This window comes from Molothrus aeneus, chromosome 21 (assembly GCF_037042795.1).
Source record: "Molothrus aeneus isolate 106 chromosome 21, BPBGC_Maene_1.0, whole genome shotgun sequence".
Classification (NCBI taxonomy): domain Eukaryota; kingdom Metazoa; phylum Chordata; class Aves; order Passeriformes; family Icteridae; genus Molothrus; species Molothrus aeneus.
Window position 1 is genome coordinate 1,761,999 of NC_089666.1, and position 17,826 is coordinate 1,779,824.

General features: G+C 50.1%; 1 protein-coding gene across 3 annotated transcripts in view; it reads right to left on the minus strand.

Moving 5' to 3' along the window:
• PAX7 (paired box 7) overlaps window positions 1–17,826 on the minus strand; it is a 136,821-nt gene that overhangs the window by 71,067 nt on the left and 47,928 nt on the right. For all 3 annotated transcript variants that reach the window (XM_066563982.1, XM_066563980.1, XM_066563981.1), the window contains exon 5: window positions 6,036–6,235. In XM_066563982.1, the coding sequence (XP_066420079.1) occupies window positions 6,036–6,235 (200 nt within the window). The remainder of the gene's footprint in view (window positions 1–6,035; window positions 6,236–17,826) is intronic.

Genomic DNA, 17,826 nt, shown 5'->3' on the forward strand with positions numbered 1-17,826 from the left:
GGGGGAGAAATCGAGGCTGATTTTTTGGATGTAAAATTTCAGAGCCTTCAATCCCTGGCTGAATCACAGCACCGGGAGAAGAAGGAGAATGCTTGCGAATATTCCCTCTGCGCCAGGGAATATTTGTGGGAAAATATTGGAGAAATCCCCAAGCTGGAAGTGAATAATTTGGACAGTTTTGTTTTACTTCCCATTTCTTCCTGCAATAAGCAGCAAGGGTTGTTGGTAACCCACCCTAAAAATGGAACAGCTTTGGGAAAACCACTCCACAACTGGGATTGTCCCGGCCAGGGATTAATTCCAGCTCCCCAGCCCCATGGCTGCTGGCCCTGGTGGCTTTTGTGACACCGACATCGCTTGGAGAGGTCATTCCTACACCTACAGAAGAATCTCCTGCCAAAAGGATTTTCCTGCTGAAATCCACCCCACAAACAAATTCCCCGTTGTTTATGGGAAATGGATTGTTCTGGGAAAAAGTCCCTCCAGGAATGCCAGGGAGAAAAGCTTCAAAGTTGTCACAAAATCCCTTTTAAGAGTTTTGGGTTTTTTTCCCTCACATCAAAACTTTGACATCATCCGTGAGATAATCACAAAAACGGGTGAAAAATCCCAGAAAACATCCAAGATCAAAATCAAAGCTCCCACTAAATGAACGGAGAGAATTCCTGTTGATTCCCTAATGCCCGGGACATTCGCGGATTGTTTTCTGGCAGGGAGGGAAGGGGAGCTCACAGATGGGTGAGAATTCCTCCAGGACATTCCCTGAGTCAGGACATTGCCTCGCACAGGGACAAATCCCTGGAATTCCCACGGAAATCCGCGCGGGCTCATCCCTGGCTCGGCTCAGCCCGGGATTAACCCGTTCACACTCATCCCCCGGGAAGCCGGAGCTGGAATGCGCATCCCGAGCACCCAAACAACGCCGTGACCCGGCCAGAACCCCGCGGGAAACCGGAGCCACCGCGGCTGCCCCGGCCCCGTCCGGCTCGGGGGTTTATGAGCTGTCAGCGTGTCGGGGCTCCGGTTATCCCGACAGCTCCTGATATCCCGACAGCTCCAGTTATCCCAACAGCTCCGGTTATCGCGACAGCTCCGGTTAACCCAACAGCTCCGGATATCCCGACAGCTCCGGTTATCCCGACAGCTCCAGTTATCCCGACAGCTCCGGATATCGTGACAGCTCCGGATATCGCGACAGCTCCAGTTATCCTGAGAGCTCCGGTTAACCCGACGGCTCCAGTTTTCCCGACAGCTCCGGTTATCCCAACAGCTCCGGTTATCCTGACACCGGCCGGGACGGGCAGACACAGCCCACGGCTCCCCGCAGCCAGCAGGGAACGGAACGGAATAGAACGGGAGCGGGAACGGGAACGTGAAGGGGAATGGGAGCAGGAATGGGAACGGGAATGGAAATGGGAATGGGAATGGGAAAGGGAATGGGAATGGGAGTGGGAATGGGAACGGGAACGGGAACAGGAATGGGAACGGGAACGGGAATGGGAACGGGAACGGAAATGGAAATGGGAACGGGAAAGGGAAAGGGAACGGGAAAGGGAGTGGAAATGGGAATGGAAATGGAAATGGAAATGGGAACGGGAAAGGGAATGGGAATGGAAACGGGAATGGAAAGGGAAATGGGAATGGAGCGCCTGGATGGGCACAGTGAGCGGCCCCTGCCAGAGAGGGGCAGAGAGAGAGGGAAAAATAAATCCCCCTGGAATTGTCCAGGGAGTGTCAAACGGGGATTGCAGCACGGGAATGGGAGTGGGAATGGGAATAGGAATGGGAATGGAAACAGGAATAGGAATAGGAACAGGAATGGGAATGGGCACGGGAATGGGAACGGGAACAGGAATGGGAACGGGAATAGGAATAGGAATACGAATAGGTTGCAGGAATAGGATGCAGGAATAGGAATAGTAATAGGAATAGCAATAGGAATAGGAACAGGAACAGGGATAGGAATAGGAATAGGAATTTGATGCAGGAAGAAAGCCACCCCCAAGCTGTGATCCAGGGGATGAGTGGAACAAGGACCAGATGTGAGGCAGCTGCTCTCCTGTCCCTCTTTGGGGTCACAAACCCCTCTGTGCCTCTGCCCCACCCCACACGTGGAGCTCAGGGATGAGGAGGATGGGCAGACATTGGCGAGACCCTTCATGGAACCATGGAATGAATCATGGAATGAGTCATGGAATGAATAATGGAATGAATCCTGGGGTGGTTTGGGTTGGAGGGACCCCAAAGCCCCTCCTGTGCCACCCCTGCCATGGCAGGGACACCTTCCACTGTCCCAGGCTGCTCCCAGCCCTGCCCAGCCTGGCCTTGGGCACTGCCAGGGATCCAGGGGCAGCCACAGCTGCTCTGGGAATGCTGTGCCAGGGCCTGCCCACCCTCATAGGATAGAATTCCTCCCAGATATCCCATCTGAATTGTTCCTATTTCAGTTTAGAGCCATTCCCCCTTGTTCTGTCCCTTCATGCCTCATAAACACCCCAAGAACCCCCACTCTGAGCTGGCCCTGCTGCCTTGGAGCCATTTTTAACCCAAAACTCAACTCTTGGCCTAAAAACTCAGTCAAGACAGCAGAGAGCCCCCGAGGTGGGGGAAGATTCCCTGCTGGATGTGCCCATGTGGGTTTATCTGTGTGTGGAGCTATTTTTTTTTTAAAGTTTTTCGCACAAGATCTTGGCTGAGCGATGTTTGCAGATCCCAAGAGCCGGCGGAAGACCAGCCCTGATATCCAGAAAATCAGGTGGTGGGAAGGAGCCGCCTGTGCCAGGCTGCTGGAATGAGCAAGGCAGCAGGAATGTGCTTCTGAGAGCAGCTGCTGCTCAGCCCTGGCAGGAGCCTCCTCACCCAGGGCCTGGGAGATCCCAGCTTGGGACAGGGAAAAAGGGCATTTTAAAATTAATTAATGGGGTTTTGTTGGTTTTTGGGTTTTTTTTTGTTTTTTTTTTTGGTTGTCCTTCTTCCCTCCGTTCTCCCAGATCCTTGGGAAAGGTTTGTGCTCTCCCTGGTTCTTTGGGGCTCTTCCCTTCCTTCTCAGCGTCCCTCATGCTCCATCCCACAGTGTTCCCTAAACTCAGCTCTCCCTCAAAATCCCATTTTTTCCATTTCTATCCATTTTCTATCCCATGCTCGACAGCTTGTGGCCACCTACACAATTAGGGCAAAAACACGCAAAACAAAATGGGGGAATTCACACATTCCAACCCTGGGTGGCTTCATTCCCTTAATGAGCCACTTTCCCAGGCTCCAAACATCCCCCGATCTTACACGGCCACCAAATCCACACTTCTGAACTCCCTGGGCTGAGATCAAAGTCGGGCCAGCCTAAGTTGTGCTGGATTTCCTTCTCCAGTCTCCACAGCCAAGTCTAGAGGGATGACGGCTCCAGGAAAATCCAGGATTTCCCAGGAGGAAGCTGCAGGGAGGTGACAGCACCTCCCACAGTGCAGGGAGTGCTGGACAATTCTTTGGGAAAAATCCTTAAGCAGGAGTGGGGGACACCCCCATACCCAGGAGGGGAAAACCCAACACCCAAAACATCGGAGGGGAAAACCCCAAAACTCTAAGGCAGTTCCTGGGTGAGCGCATCCTTATCCTGACACCCCCAGGAAAACCCAGCCCAGTTTCTTTGGAAAAGGCCATTTTCCTTTGGAAATGCTCATTTTCCTTTGGAAAACCCCATTTTCCTATGGAAAAGGCCATTTTCCTTTGGAAATGTTCATTTTCCGTTGGAAAAGCCCATTTTCCTTTGGAAAAGCTCATTTTAGTTTGGAAATGTTCATTTTGCATTGGAAAAACCATTTTTCCTTTGGAAAAGCCCATTTTCCTTTGGAAAAGCTCATTTTAGTTTGGAAATGTTCATTTTGCATTGGAAAAACCATTTTTCCTTTGGAAAAGCCCATTTTTCTTTGGAAAAGCTCATTTTCCTTTGGAAATGTTCATTTTCCATTGGAAAAGCCCATTTTCCTTTGGAAAACCCCATTTTCCTTTGGAAATGTTCATTTTCCGTTGGAAAAGCCCATTTTCCTTTGGAAATGCCCATTTTCCTTTGGAAATGCTCATTTTCCTTTGGAAAAACTCATTCCAGGAGCATTTCTTGGGCAGGAGAGAGCTCGAAGAGCCCTTTCCCTGCTCCCGCAGCACCCGGGATTCCTGCTGGGAGCACAGACTGCGGGGGTCCCCATCTCACTGCTGTAACCCTCCTAGTCCCCAGTCCCCAATCCCCAATCCCTCCCCCTTCCCGAGGGATCCCATTATCCCCGATCCCGGTGCTGTTTGCACACGCCGCTGACCCAGCCTTTATGTGGGACACATAAGGGGCTCTGTGTGCCGCCCCCGCCAGGGCCATTCATCGTGTCCATGTCAGAATTCCCGGCTCCAAACCCTCCCTTCCCGCTCCTCCCCTCTCCTGCTCTCCCTCCTCCCCAGCCTTGTTGTGCTCCCCGGAGATCCGAGGAGGGGGGAAAAGAAAAAATCCCCCAAACTTGTCTGAAAATTCACACGCGGAACTTGCAAACGTCGCAGAATCCGATCTGCTCCGCGGGGCCAGGCTGGGAAATGTGGGATTGCTCCAGCCGGGAATAACCCCCCCGGGCCTCCGAGGGATCGCCTCCAAGAGAAAATGCCAAACTTTTGCTGCCAGTCCCAACGGGGATGCAAACCCTGCAGCTGGTACCGCTGCAGGGGCCAAATCCAGAGGGCCTCCCTGAATCCGTGGGAATGCAGAGGAGTTGGACGGGACCCGAGAGGCAGAGCTGGGTTTGACCTCGGCTCCCACCTTGGAGCCGCCTCATTCCCAGCTCCTCTCCAAGGGGAGGTGATGCCTAAAGAGCTTTGGGTTTTCCCCATGATCCGTAGATCTGTGGGGTGCCATCCCAGAGTTATGTAGCTCCTGGTGGTTTTCCTACCTTTCCCCGAGATTTTAGGACAATGATTAACCTCCTAATTCATCCCTTAAACGCTGCTGAGCCATATTTCCAAGAAGAACATTTTGTTTTCCAACCACAATCTGAGAAGAAAATGGGGCCAAGAAGCCCTTGGGGCTGACATGGGGTGAACTCTTGGGACAACTGAACACCCCATTGTACCAGTCAGAAATCCTAATTAATCACCCTCATCAAATTGCAGGAATCCCATAACTGGGTGTGTCCATGCCCGGCTGGAAGCCTCCAGTACGGATCTGCTTTAATTTGATTGTTTGAACCCTGTTCAAGCAAAGGTTTTGCTCTGTTAAAACGAGGCAGAGAAGGAGCAGCCACGTTCTGGGTGGGGAGGGTGGGGTTAGGCTGGGCTGCACAGGGTTAGGCCAGGGAGAGCGGGGTTAGGCAGGGGTGTGCGGGGTTAGGCCAGGGAGAGCAGTGTTAGGCTGGTCTGTGCAGGGTTAGGCCAAGGAGAGCAGGGTTAGGCTGGGCTGCACAGGGTTAGGCTGGGCTGTGCAGGGTTAGGCCAGGGAGAGCGGGGTTAGGCTGGGGTGAGCAGGGTTAGGCCAGGGAGAGTGGGCTTAGGCTGAGTTGAGCCGGGTTAGGCCGGGGAGTGCAGGATTAGGCTGGGGTGCACAGGGTTAGGCTGGGATGCTCAGAGTTAGGCTGGGGAGAGTGGGGTTAGGCTGGGATGTGCAGGGTTAGGCTGGGCTGCGCAGGGTTAGTCTGGGCTGCACAGGGTAAGCAAGAACATGCAGGGTTAGTCTGGGCAGCACAGGGTTAGGCTGGGATGTGATGGGTTAGGCTGGGGAGCCTGAGGTTAGGCCTGGATGCATGGGGTTAGCCTGGGCTGTGCAGGGTTAGGCTGGGCAGCACAGGGTTAGGCTGGGCTGCACAGGGTTAGTCTGGGCTGCGCAGGGTAAGCAAGAACATGCAGGGTTAGGCTGGGCTGCACAGGGTTAGGCTGGGCGGTGCAGGGTTAGGCTGGGCTGCACAGAGTAAGCCAGAAGGTGCAGGGTTAAGCCAGGGGTGCACAGGGTTACTCCGGGGAGCGTGTGGGCTTAGACCTTAGACCGGGCCGCGCGCGGTTAGGCCGGGCCTTACCTGCACGCGGGCCTCGGTGAGCTTGGTGCGCTGGGCCAGCTCCTCGCGGGTGTAGATGTCGGGGTAGTGGGTCCTCTCGAAGGCCTTCTCCAGCTCCTCCAGCTGCTCCGCCGTGAACGTGGTGCGGCTGCGGCGCTGCTTCCGCTTCAGCGGCAGGTCCGGCTCCGACTCCACGTCCGAGCCCTCGTCCAGGCGGTTCCCTGAGGAGAGGGAGGAAGAGGAAATCAGGAGAGGGGGCTCAGTCCCACGGGGAAAAATATTGGAACACAAACCCTGTGAGGAACCACTGAGGGAGCTGGGGGTGCTCAGCCTGGAGAAAAGGAGACTCAGGGGTGACTTTATCACTCCCCACAGCTCCTGAAAGGTGGCTGTGCTCAGCTGGGGCTGGGCTCTTTCTCCAGCAGCACTGACACAACCAGAGCACACAGCCTTAAGCTGCACCAAGGGAAATACAGGGTGGATAGCAGGGAAAAGTTTTTCATGGAAACAGTGATAAAGTTCTGTGACAGTGCTGAAAGGGGTCCGAGGATGAGGGAAGAGACAAGGATTTGACTCCATGTTTCAGAAGGCTGATTTATTATTTTATGATAGATATTATATTAAAACTATACTAAAAGAATAGAAGAAAGGATTTCATCAGCAGGCTGGCTAAGAATAAAAAAAGAAGGAATGAATAACAAAGGCTTGTGGCTCGGACAGAGAGTCTGAGCCAGCTGACTGTGATTGGCCATTAATTAGAAACAACCAACATGGGCCAATCCCAGATGCACCTGTTGCATTCCACAGCAGCAGATAACCATTGGTTACATTTTGTTCCTGAGGCCTCTCAGCTTCCCAGGAGAAAAAACCCTAAGGAAAGGATTTTTCATAAAAGATGTCTGTGACAAAGTTCTGGAATGATCTGCCCAGGGAGGTGGCGGAGTCCCCATCCCTGGGTGTGTTTAACAAAGCCTGGATGTGGCACTGAGTGCCAGGGTTTAGTTGAGGGGTTGGGGCTGGGTTGGACTCCATGGTCTTGAAGGTCTCTTCCCACCCAGTGATTCTGGGAATTCTGTAAAGAGCCCAGCAAAGTCAACAAAATAAAGCTTGGAATTATGTTCCAATGTTGGAATCTTCTGATGTGGGAATCGGAAAAACAGAAAATTCCACAAACACTGAAGGGTTTGATCTGCAGCCTTAGAAAAAAGCTGTACACTAGATTAATGTAAAAATAGATTAATTAGATTAATGTAAAAATAGATTAATTAGATTAATGCAAATTAGATTAATGTGAAAAGGCTGTGTATTATATTAATGTAAAAAATATACACAGACATTAAGAAGAAAAATCATAAACTTCTGTTTCTAGAGCTGTAAGAATATGCCTTAAGTAAGTGAGAAATTGTAGTGCTAAAATGATGAGTTTATAATGTAGGAGTGTAGTTATATAGAGTAAGCTAAGAGTTTAGAACTTTTAATATAATATTATAACTATAAAACTATATTCTATATATTAGAATATAGTTTTACATATTCTATATATTCTATATATTAGAATATAATATAATATATTCTATATATTAGAATGTGTGTATACGTGTGACAACAGCCTACTGGGCAAAAGTATCCACAGCAAAATTCAATAAAAGGGATAAGTTGGAAAAACAAGAGAAACTTTGTCCATTAGATTAAAAAGTTACAGATTGTCTTGTAACAAAGGACTTGTGGCCACTCTTGAGCTACAACTGGCTACTTGCTCTCATAAATCTCACAGCCTCTAATGCTTATCTGAGTAATAAATCATTCTTAGCCCAAAAGTGGTCCCATTCCTTCATTAACAGCAGGGATAATAATCTAATTTGGGTTGGAAAGGCCTCAAAGTCCATCCAGTGCCACCCCCTGCCGTGGGCATGGACACTTCCCACCATGCCAGGGCACCTCCAGGGATCTGGGGCAGCCACAGCTTCTCTGGGAAATCCATTCCAGGGAAGAATTTCTTCTCAGTATCTAAGAAAAGGAGTCCTTCAATTCCACATCCATGGGAATCCTGGAATCCCAGTCCCTCAATGCCACAGCCATGGGAATCCTGGGATCCCAGTCCCTCAATGCCACATCCATGGCAATCCTGGGATCCCAGTCCCTCAATGCCACATCCATGGCAATCCTGGGATCCCAGTCCCTGTCCCCACAGCCATGGGAATCCTGGGATCCCAGTCCCTCAATTCCACAGCCACGGCAATCCTGGAATCCCAGTCCCTCAATTCCACGTCCATGGCAATCCTGGAATCCCAGTCCCTCAATTCCACGTCCATGGCAATCCTGGAATCCCAGTCCCTCAATTCCACAGCTATGGGAATCTTGGAATCCCAGTCCCTCAATTCCACATCCACGGGAATCCTGGAATCCCAGTCCCTGTCCCCACAGCCACGGCAATCCTGGAATCCCAGACTGGTTTGGGCTGGGAGGGACCTTAACTCTCATCCCATTCCACCCCTCCATAGGGACACCTTCCATTGTCCCAGGGTGCTCCAAGCTCTGTCCAGCCTGGCCTTGGACGCTTCCAGGGATGAGGAATTTCCAGTTTCTCTGTCCCATGGACAGAACATCCACTCTTTTTATGCTGTTTATGGCATTTGCTACATTTATTTCCCCCCACATTGCAAAGAAAACCTCGGGAAATCAAAACTTCTCACAGGAAAAGGGGAGCCCATAGCCCCTGATTCAAATTGACACCGAGAAAAGAACTGCCAGTGTTTGGCTTATTTCAAGGGATTTCCACTTCTCCTTGGAAATTCCTGTTTCAGAGTTGCCCGTTTTGGCCCAAAAAAGGCAAGAACTGAAATGTTGTCAACAAATGATGCTTTGACTTGTGCTGCCCAATTTCCTCCCATGTTTTATCAAGGGTTAGGCTTGAAGATTTCAGTTTTTAAAACTTAGGAAGGAAAAGAAAGAGGAACAATTGGCAATTTTTACAGATGGGAAAAACCCTTCCAGCTCAGCATTGCTGGAGGTTGGGCTGCCCACAGGAGACAACTCAGCTCTTCAATTCCCAAATTTCCTATGGAATTCAGGCACCATCCAGTCCTTTCCCAATGTTTAATCAGTCACTTATTCCTCCACCTGAACTTTTCCCTTTCCCTTCTCCCTGCCTTGATCCCAGCACCAGGCACGGCCTCCTGAGGCTCTGGTGAACCCAGCTGGAATAAATAAACCCAGTTTTGCCCCACATTTTTGGCTGGAGATCAAGCAGAAAGCCCCCCATGGATATCCCCCAGGTCCTCAGCAGCTTTTGCAGGAGCTGGAACTCCAATGTTGTCTCTCCTGGAGCAATCCCAGGCTCCAGAGATGTTCCATGTGGGGGTTATGGGTTCCCTGTGGGGTGCAGATGTTGATTTTGGAAGGTCTCAAAAATGTGAGAGGCCACAAAATGTGCCCCCTGTCCAGGGCAGCAGAGAAGGGACAAGGTGACACAGGAAACCTCCGAGCTGGGGACAGCTCTGGCCCTGCCACCTCTTCCTTCTTTCCCAGGAAAACAGGGGATTCACTGCATCAATTGATTTTTTCCCTTCCCGAGCCTGGCTGTTGTTTTCCACAGGAACCACCCAGCCTCGCTGAGAGCCAGAACCAAATCGTGCTCACAGCAAAGTCCTTTTTCTTTCAGGCGAACCTTTGCTAATTTAGGATTAAAGCAGGGCTTACATAAACTCTGCTTGACCATAAAGTTCCCTGAAGTCTCTAACCGTGTTTTCCAGCCTATTTTTCCCCCCTTTTTTGTTCAGCTCCTATATTATCATCACCCAAAAATCTGCTTTTCTTCTTGGCAGCGCTGGGAGCTGCAGCTGTGGCTCCCGACAGCTGCTGGGGGGTTTGGGAGGCACAGATTCCCCCGGGGCCGCCTCGTTTGTACTGAGATCACCACAAAAAGCCTCTGCATTCCTGACAAAATTCCTTTTATGTCCCGGGGCTTGTGGGACCTCGGAGAAGGTGCTGGATCCAGGGGAGCTCTGCTCCAGGGGTTGTTTCTGGAGGAAAAACATCCCTTGGAGAGGTTTTCCCTCCTTCAGGCTCTGGCATCCCGTTAAATGCCTTAAACATGTTCAGCTTTTAGATCCAAACCCTTCGATTTCTGTATTTCTTCCCCCAAAATCAGTGAGAAATTCCCTGACGGCTTCAGAGGGGCAGCAACTGCCCCACGTTTTAAAGATCCTAAAGAAAAAATCCTAAAAAATTTCTAAGTTCTTCCACGCGTCGCCAAAATTTGTTTCTAAACAAGATTTTTGGGATTTGTCCACTTCGAGGGGTCTCCAGGAGAAGGAACATCTGTGCTTGAGGACAGCAGGGCTGCACATCTGGGCCCCAGATGATGCGGGGCAGGTAGGAGCCCGCACATCTGGGCCTTGGAGGAGCAAAGGCACATCTGGAAAGCTCCAGCACATTCCCTGAAGCTCCTCAGTGGAGCTGCTCCATCATGAATGAGCTCGGCTGCTCCTCCCATCCCACTCCTGGGATCCAGAGCTCCCAGGGGCAGCGAAAACCACCCGGGAAAGGATCCGTGCCAAATTCCACCTGGGAAGGGAAACCTCATTGTTGCCACATTTCTCTTCTCAGAGAAAAGCAAGGCACAATTCTTCCCAAGAATATTTCTGGGTTTCACATTCTCTGAACCTCAGAGAAAGAAAACACAATTCTTATCTCATTTAGTGCTCCTGTGTTTGTTCACAATCATGGGAGATTGTTTACCTGAAGGGAATTGATAATTGGATTCTGGTGTGAATATTTTGATTCACTGACCAATGGAATCCAGGTCCACACAGGTGTGTGTGTGTGTGTGTCGGGACTGTCACTGACAGAGATTCAGAGCAGTTGGGTGCAGAGTTGAGTGCTTGGCAGATTCAGTTTAGATGTAATGTAATATAGTGTAATATAATATAGAATAACATAGTATAATAAAGTAATTAATTGTCATTTCCTCCTTTGTCAGGAGTGAAAATATCCTCTATACACCCCCAGCTCCCGCTAAAGGATCCCTGGTTTGTCCATGAGGTTTTGGGAGAGGACAAGGGATTGTCACCCTGTGTCCCCACCGTGGTGCTGATTCTGGGGTGAAAAGGGCTGAGATAACCGATACCAAGATCAGGATAAGCCGCTCCATCCATCCCCAAGCTTCCTGACGGCTCCTGCCAGGCGTTATCCCCATTTTCCAGCCGTGCCAGAGCCAGCAGGAGCCACCCCCCCACCCCAGTGACCCCGGGGGCCGGGAAGGGCTGGGAACAGCAGCCACAGTTCCCGGTGCCAAGTGCCCGGCTCCAAGAGCCCGACCTCAAAGCTGGAACCGAGGAAAACTCCCAGGGAATGGCTGGGAACAGCTGCTCCCAGCCTGAGCAGCTGCTGCTGTCAGGCAGGGATGTGGGGAAGGACAGGGAATGTTTTCCAGCTGGGATGGGCTCCTGGCACATCCAGCACGCCCCACGAGCTGCTCCCTCAGCTCCCAGCCCCACAGGTCGTTCCCATTCCCAACCAGCTGCAATATCCAGGACAATCCATTCCCACGTTCTCCCCAAAGCTCCCGTGCTGTGTTTGCAGGGAATGCCCTGATGAAGGCAGGAATGATGCATCTGACTCCACGCTCTCAGAAGGCTGATTTATTACCTTGTGATGCTATGTTATATTAAAGAATACTACACTAACTATACTGACTAAAGAATACGGAAAGGACACTTACAGAATGCAAAAAAGATAATAAGGAAAACTCAGAGTCTAGACACAGCTTGGCCCTGATTGGCCAAAGAGTCAAAACAACTCACAGCAGAATGCAGTGAAACAGGAATATTTCATTGGATTCAGAATCCAATGAAACAGGAATCACCTTTGGGTAAACAATCTCCAAACACATTCCACACATGAGCACAACACAGGAGAAGCAAATGAGATAAGAATTGTTTTCCTTTTCTCTGAGGCTCTTCAGCTTCCCAGGAGAAAAATCCTGGGCCAAGGAATTTTTTCAGAGAATGTGGATTCTTTTTTGGATTCTCCAAAGCTGTGGAGAATCCCAGGCTGGGGATCCACCCCAAACTCAAACCCTTCATTTTTTCCAGCCCATCCCTGTGTGAGCAGTGGCTGCCAGCAGCAGGAGCAGGGGGACACCCGAATTTTTCACCCAAATTTCCAGAGATTTTTCCTTCAGGAACAACCGGTGGTGTTTTAGCCTTGCTCAGCCTGCAAAGGGGAAGGTACAGAAATTTCCAGCAGCTCCTTCCTGGGTGGGAAGGATGAAGGATGGGAAGCAGCGGGCTAGCCGGCAGCAGCTCCACCGGGAGCTCATCCTGGGAAAGATTAACGGGAAAAGCGGAGCCGGGAGTGAGCGGAGGGGAAAACCTCCCAGGACAAGGCAGGGAACAGGGAAAACTAAAGGGAAAAGGGAAATCTGAAAAGGGAAAACTGAAGGGAAAAGGGAAAAACGAAGGGAAAAGGGAAAACTGAAAAGGGAAAACTGAAGGGAAAAGGGAAAACTAAAGGGAAAAGGGAAAACTGAAGGGAAAAGGGAAAACTAAAGGGAAAAGGGAAAACTGAAGAAAAAATAGAAAATTGAGGGGAAAAGGGAAAACTGAAAGGAAAAGGGAAAACCAGAAGAGAAGGGAAAACAGGAGAGAAGGAAAAGCCAGGAGAGCAGGGAAAGCCAGGAGAAAAGCATGTGGGTTATAGGACTCATGCTCATCCCGCTGTGTTTGGGTTTTTTAGGAACAATTCCATTGTTTTTTCATCTCTTTTTCAGAGTAACTGCTCTGCAGCTCAGAATGAAAAACTCAAACTGCCCAAATCTCTTTGCTTTTAGAAAGAAATGGTAATTTCAGGAATAAAAGGCGGGCAGGGGCTTCATCCTGGGAGTGGCAGCAGGGATGCAGTGGGAAGCCCTTCCCGCTGCTCCGAGGGGGATCTTCCAATGTCTGGGCAATTTTTGGGAGGCAAGGGGAGCAGTGGCCCCGTGGAGGGACCTGCTGAGGGTTTGTGTGGGGCACTGCCGAGTCCTGCACCTTCAGGAAGAGCTGGGAAAGGGAATAAACCCCCCTGGAGCAGCCGGAGCAGTGCGGGGAAAGACGACAAAGGGAAGCCTGGCCTTGTCCGGGGGCTCATTCCAGCGCGAGGAAATGTGGGAATTACAGCCCCAAACTCCATTCCTGAGGAAAGCTGCGGGTTCAGCTTGGGGAGCAACGAGCAGGAGCCCTTTGGAGGGGTTTGGAAGGAGCAGGAGGAGGCTGGGCACCAGGAAAAGCCGTCTGCAGTCAGCGCCTGGCCGTGTCCCCATCCCCATTCCCGTCTCCTCCGCCTCCCTCCTCTCCAGCCGCAGCTTCTGGGCTCCTCTTGGCCCTGGAGTTAAATTAATCAACAGGATTAGGAGGAGCCGGCCCCAGCGAGGCCCTCCAGGCTCAGCCTGAGCCCGGGATGCTCCACAAGGAGCCGCAGCCGGTGCTGGGAGCGGGATGGCAGCGCCGGGCGTGGGGGCGCATTCATTACGGGGATGGGGCGAGGGCAGCAGGGGCTGCTCGCCAGCCTCAGCCCTGCCCTCCCCTCCCCTTCCCTTCCCTCTCCCTGCCAGCTGCACCGCCCTGAAAACCAAACGGGAGAGGTGGGGAGGGAGCGGGACTGGGGATGAAGTGGGGCTGGGGACAAAATGGGATTGGGGACAAAATGGGATTGGGGACAGAGTGGGACTGGGGATGAAGTGGGATTGGGGAAGGAGTGGGATTTGGGATGAAATGGGATTGGGGAGGGAGCAGGACTGGGAATAGAGTGGGACTGGGGACAGAGCAGGATTGGGGAGGGAGTAGGATAGAGTAGGGAGTGGGATTGAGGAGGGAACGGGATTAAGGGCAAATTGGGACTGGGGACAAAGTGGGATTGAGGACAAAATGGGATTGGGGAGGGAGTGGGATTGGGGATGGAGTGGCACTGAAGATGGTGTGGGATTAGGGATGGAGCGGGATTTGGGATGGTGTGGGACTGCAAATGGTCTGGGATTGGGGTCAGCTGGGCCATGGCTGCAACTCTTGTGCTGCATTTGGCTGCAGCAAATTCCCCTGAAGCTGCTGCAGCCATGGGGATGCTCCATAAATCCCACCTGGAGGTGGCTGGGATGTAATGGGATGAGGGAGGAAGGGAAGGGAAGGGAAGGGAAGGGAAGGGAAGGGAAGGGAAGGGAAGGGAAGGGAAGGGAAGGGAAGGGAAGGGAAGGGAAGGGAAGGGAAGGGAAGGGAAGGGAAGGGAAGGGAAGGGAAGGGAAGGGAGGGAAACCCACTGGAAGGTGCCAGCACAATCTGAGCAGCCCCAGGTGAGAGCCCCCAGAGGATCCCCTGTTCCAGGGCTCTCCACCCAGCCCAGCCCAGGTGCACAGGGATCAATGGGACGGAGCAGCTCTCCTGGAGGGAAAGGCTGAGGGAATTGGGAATGTTCAGCCTGGAGAGGAGGCTGAACTGTCCCAAAGCTCTGGAGTGGCCTCATTGTGGCCTTGCCCGGCCTGAAGGAGCCACGGGAAAGATGGAGAGAGACAATTGCCAAGGGATGGAGGGACAGGACACAGGGAATGGCTTCCCACTGCCACAGGGGGGTTTAGGTGGGATATTGGGAAGGAATTCCTGGCTGTGAGGGTGGGCAGGCCCTGGCACAGGGTGCCCAGAGCAGCTGTGGCTGCCCCTGGATCCCTGGAAGAGTCCAAGGCCAGGCTGGACAGGGCTGGGAGCAGCCTGGGATGGTGGAAGGTGTCCCTGCCATGGCAGGAGGATGGACTTGGATCCATTTTAAGCTGGTCCCAAGCCAACCCAACTCAAGCCAAGCCAACGCAACCCAGCCCAACCCTACCCAACTCAATTCAACACAACCCAGCCCAGCCCAACTCAACTCAACTCAACCCAACAAAACTCAGCTCAACGAGACTTAACCAAACCAAACCCAACCCAACTCAACCCAGCCCAGCCCAACCCAAGCCAATCCAACTCAACTCAACCCAAGCCAACCCAAGTCAACTCAACTCAACCCAACACAACCCAGCCCAGCCTAGCCCAGCCCATCCCATGATTACAGCTGAGATCCTGCCCTGGGCATCGCCTGTGGGGCAGAAGGAGGAATCTTTGGGATTCAGGCATGGAGGAATCCCTGGATCCACCATCCCAAGCTGTGCCTGTGGGACAGGAGAGGTGGGATGGCACAGCCCGAGCTTCGGGCTGCCCCAGGAGGACACAGAACGAGCCAGGATCAGGGGCACATTGGGATTTATCCTCTCCTGAGCTGGGCCTGCCACCAGCAGCTCCGGAAGCTGGAATTGGAGCTCTCCCAGCCTTCCCAGCTCCTTTTTCCCAGGCAGGAGCAAACCAATCCCATCCAGGTGCAAACGGGGCCTTGAGGAGCCCAAAAAGGCGGTGCAGAATTGTCCTGCCATGATTTTGTTGCTCCCAGCACTGTTAATATAATATTGGCTTTTCACAAATATTAAAATAGATTTTATTTGTGTGGTGTTGAAGTGACTTTGTTATAAAGATATAGTTTTTATTTCTGTTGTTAATTAAGCTTAATTAAATAGCTGATATCAGTATACTTATATTAAAATACCTGCTTAGATAAGGTAATAACCCAATAAACATATAAAAATATTCCAGACAGAGTTTTCCTTTGGTTAAAGACTCAGTTTGGGATCCACAGGGATCTGATCCCAAATGGGATCCCAGATGAGATCCTGTGGGAACAGCAGGATCCACGGGGCTGATCTGATCCAGATGGGATCCTGTGGGAACAGTGGGATCCATGGGATCCCATCTGATCCCAGAGGATCCCTGTGGGAACAGTGGAATCCACAGGGCTGATCTGATCCCAGAGGCTCCATGTGGGAACATCAGGATCCATGGGGCTGATCTGATCCCAGATGGGATCCTGTGGGAACAGTGGGATGCATGGGGCTGATCTGATCCCAGAGGATCCCTGTGAGGACAGCGGGATCCACGGGGCTGATCTGATCCAGATGGGATCCCAGAGGATCCCTGTGGGAACAGCAGGATCCACGGGGCTGATCTGATCCCAGAAACTCCCTGTGGGGACAGCAGGATCCATGAGGCTGATCTGATCCAGATGAGATCCCAGAGAATAGTGGGATCCACGGGGCTGATCCTGAGGATCTGCCCCACTGCCTTGTCCTCACACCCATCACAAACCCCAAAACTTTCTGCCCCTTCCGGAGGGGAACAAACCCGACCCATCCCGACCGTTCGGCGGCAGCCCGGGAGAGAGGGAGGGAGGGAGGGAGGGCAGACAGGGAGCCGCGTCCTTTGTGAATGCCCTGGCCACAAACAGATGGAATATCCATCAACTCCGGCCCTCTTTTCTTCGCTTTCAACTTTTTCCTGCTCCTCGCCTCCCTGCCCCCTCCGCCCCTCGCCCTCTCTCTCCGCGCTTTTGTTCGGCCTTTTCAAGCGGCCCGAGGTGATGGGGCCGGCCCCGAGTCCCGGCACATCTGTGGGCTCCATAAAAGGCCCCTCTGGCACTTCAATATTCATGGCCTCGTGCCTGTGGCAGGCGCAGGATCCAGCCCGGACAGAGGGAGGTGTTATAGATATCATATTTTATAATACAATACATATTATACAATAGATATTATATGTATAATTTATAATTTTATTATTTATATATTCTATAAATAGATATATATTATTATAATATAATTATAATATATCACAATACATTTTAGTGTTTATATATTATAAATAAAAATTATATAATATATTATTATATTATATTATATATTATTACATCATATTATATTACATTATATTATATTATATTATATTATATTATATTATATTATATTATATTATATTATATTATATTATATTATATTATATTATATTATATTATATTATATTATATTATATTATATTATATTATAATGTTGTTTATATGTAGTATTTATGATTCTATTATTTCTATAATATGAAATTATATAATATATTATTTCTAATTCTATTATTTATATGATGATATAAAATTATATGTTATAATATATGGTAATATATTTATATATGAATATATAGTATATGCATATATGATATATTATAATATATTAATATATTAGATCATATGATAATATTGGCTTTTCACAAATATTAAAATCGATTTTATATGCATAGTGTTAAAGTAACTTTGTTATAAAGATATAGTTTTTATTTCTGTTGTTAATTAAGCTTAGACATAGTAGTTAAATAACTATATTTGTGTTTAAATGCCTACTTGGATGGGATAACATCCAATGAACACAGGATGAGGACACCTGCTACAGATCTGCCAACTACCAGCACTCACCATCCAAAAACAGTGCGGACCAAGGCCCAAAAACTGGAGGTGATAAAAAATTACTAAAACCACAGCCAAGGAATCCACATGCTCTAAAAACCAAACCCAAGGAGGAGCCAGGTTAAACAATCCTTAAAACATATAAACTGGTTTAGAGAAAATTTTTACTATCCATAGAAGTCTATGAATATACAACAGACTGATGCAATAGAAAAAATATTTAAAGAGCATCCCCAAAGATAACAGTGTAGTTGTAATAACCTTTGCTCTGTGGTCCTTGTCTCCTATTGTCCTTTATTAAACTTTTTACATTTTCACAGGAGAGTCAACATGTTTTTCACAGAGGGAAGGAGGGAAGGCGAGCAATGCCTTAGGATTTCAGCTTTTCTATTTTTCAGATCCTGTGCTGCATTAGTGCCCAACTCTAAATTCCACAGCCTGTTCTGCCAGCTGCTGTTCTCCCGTTTTATTCAGACACAAC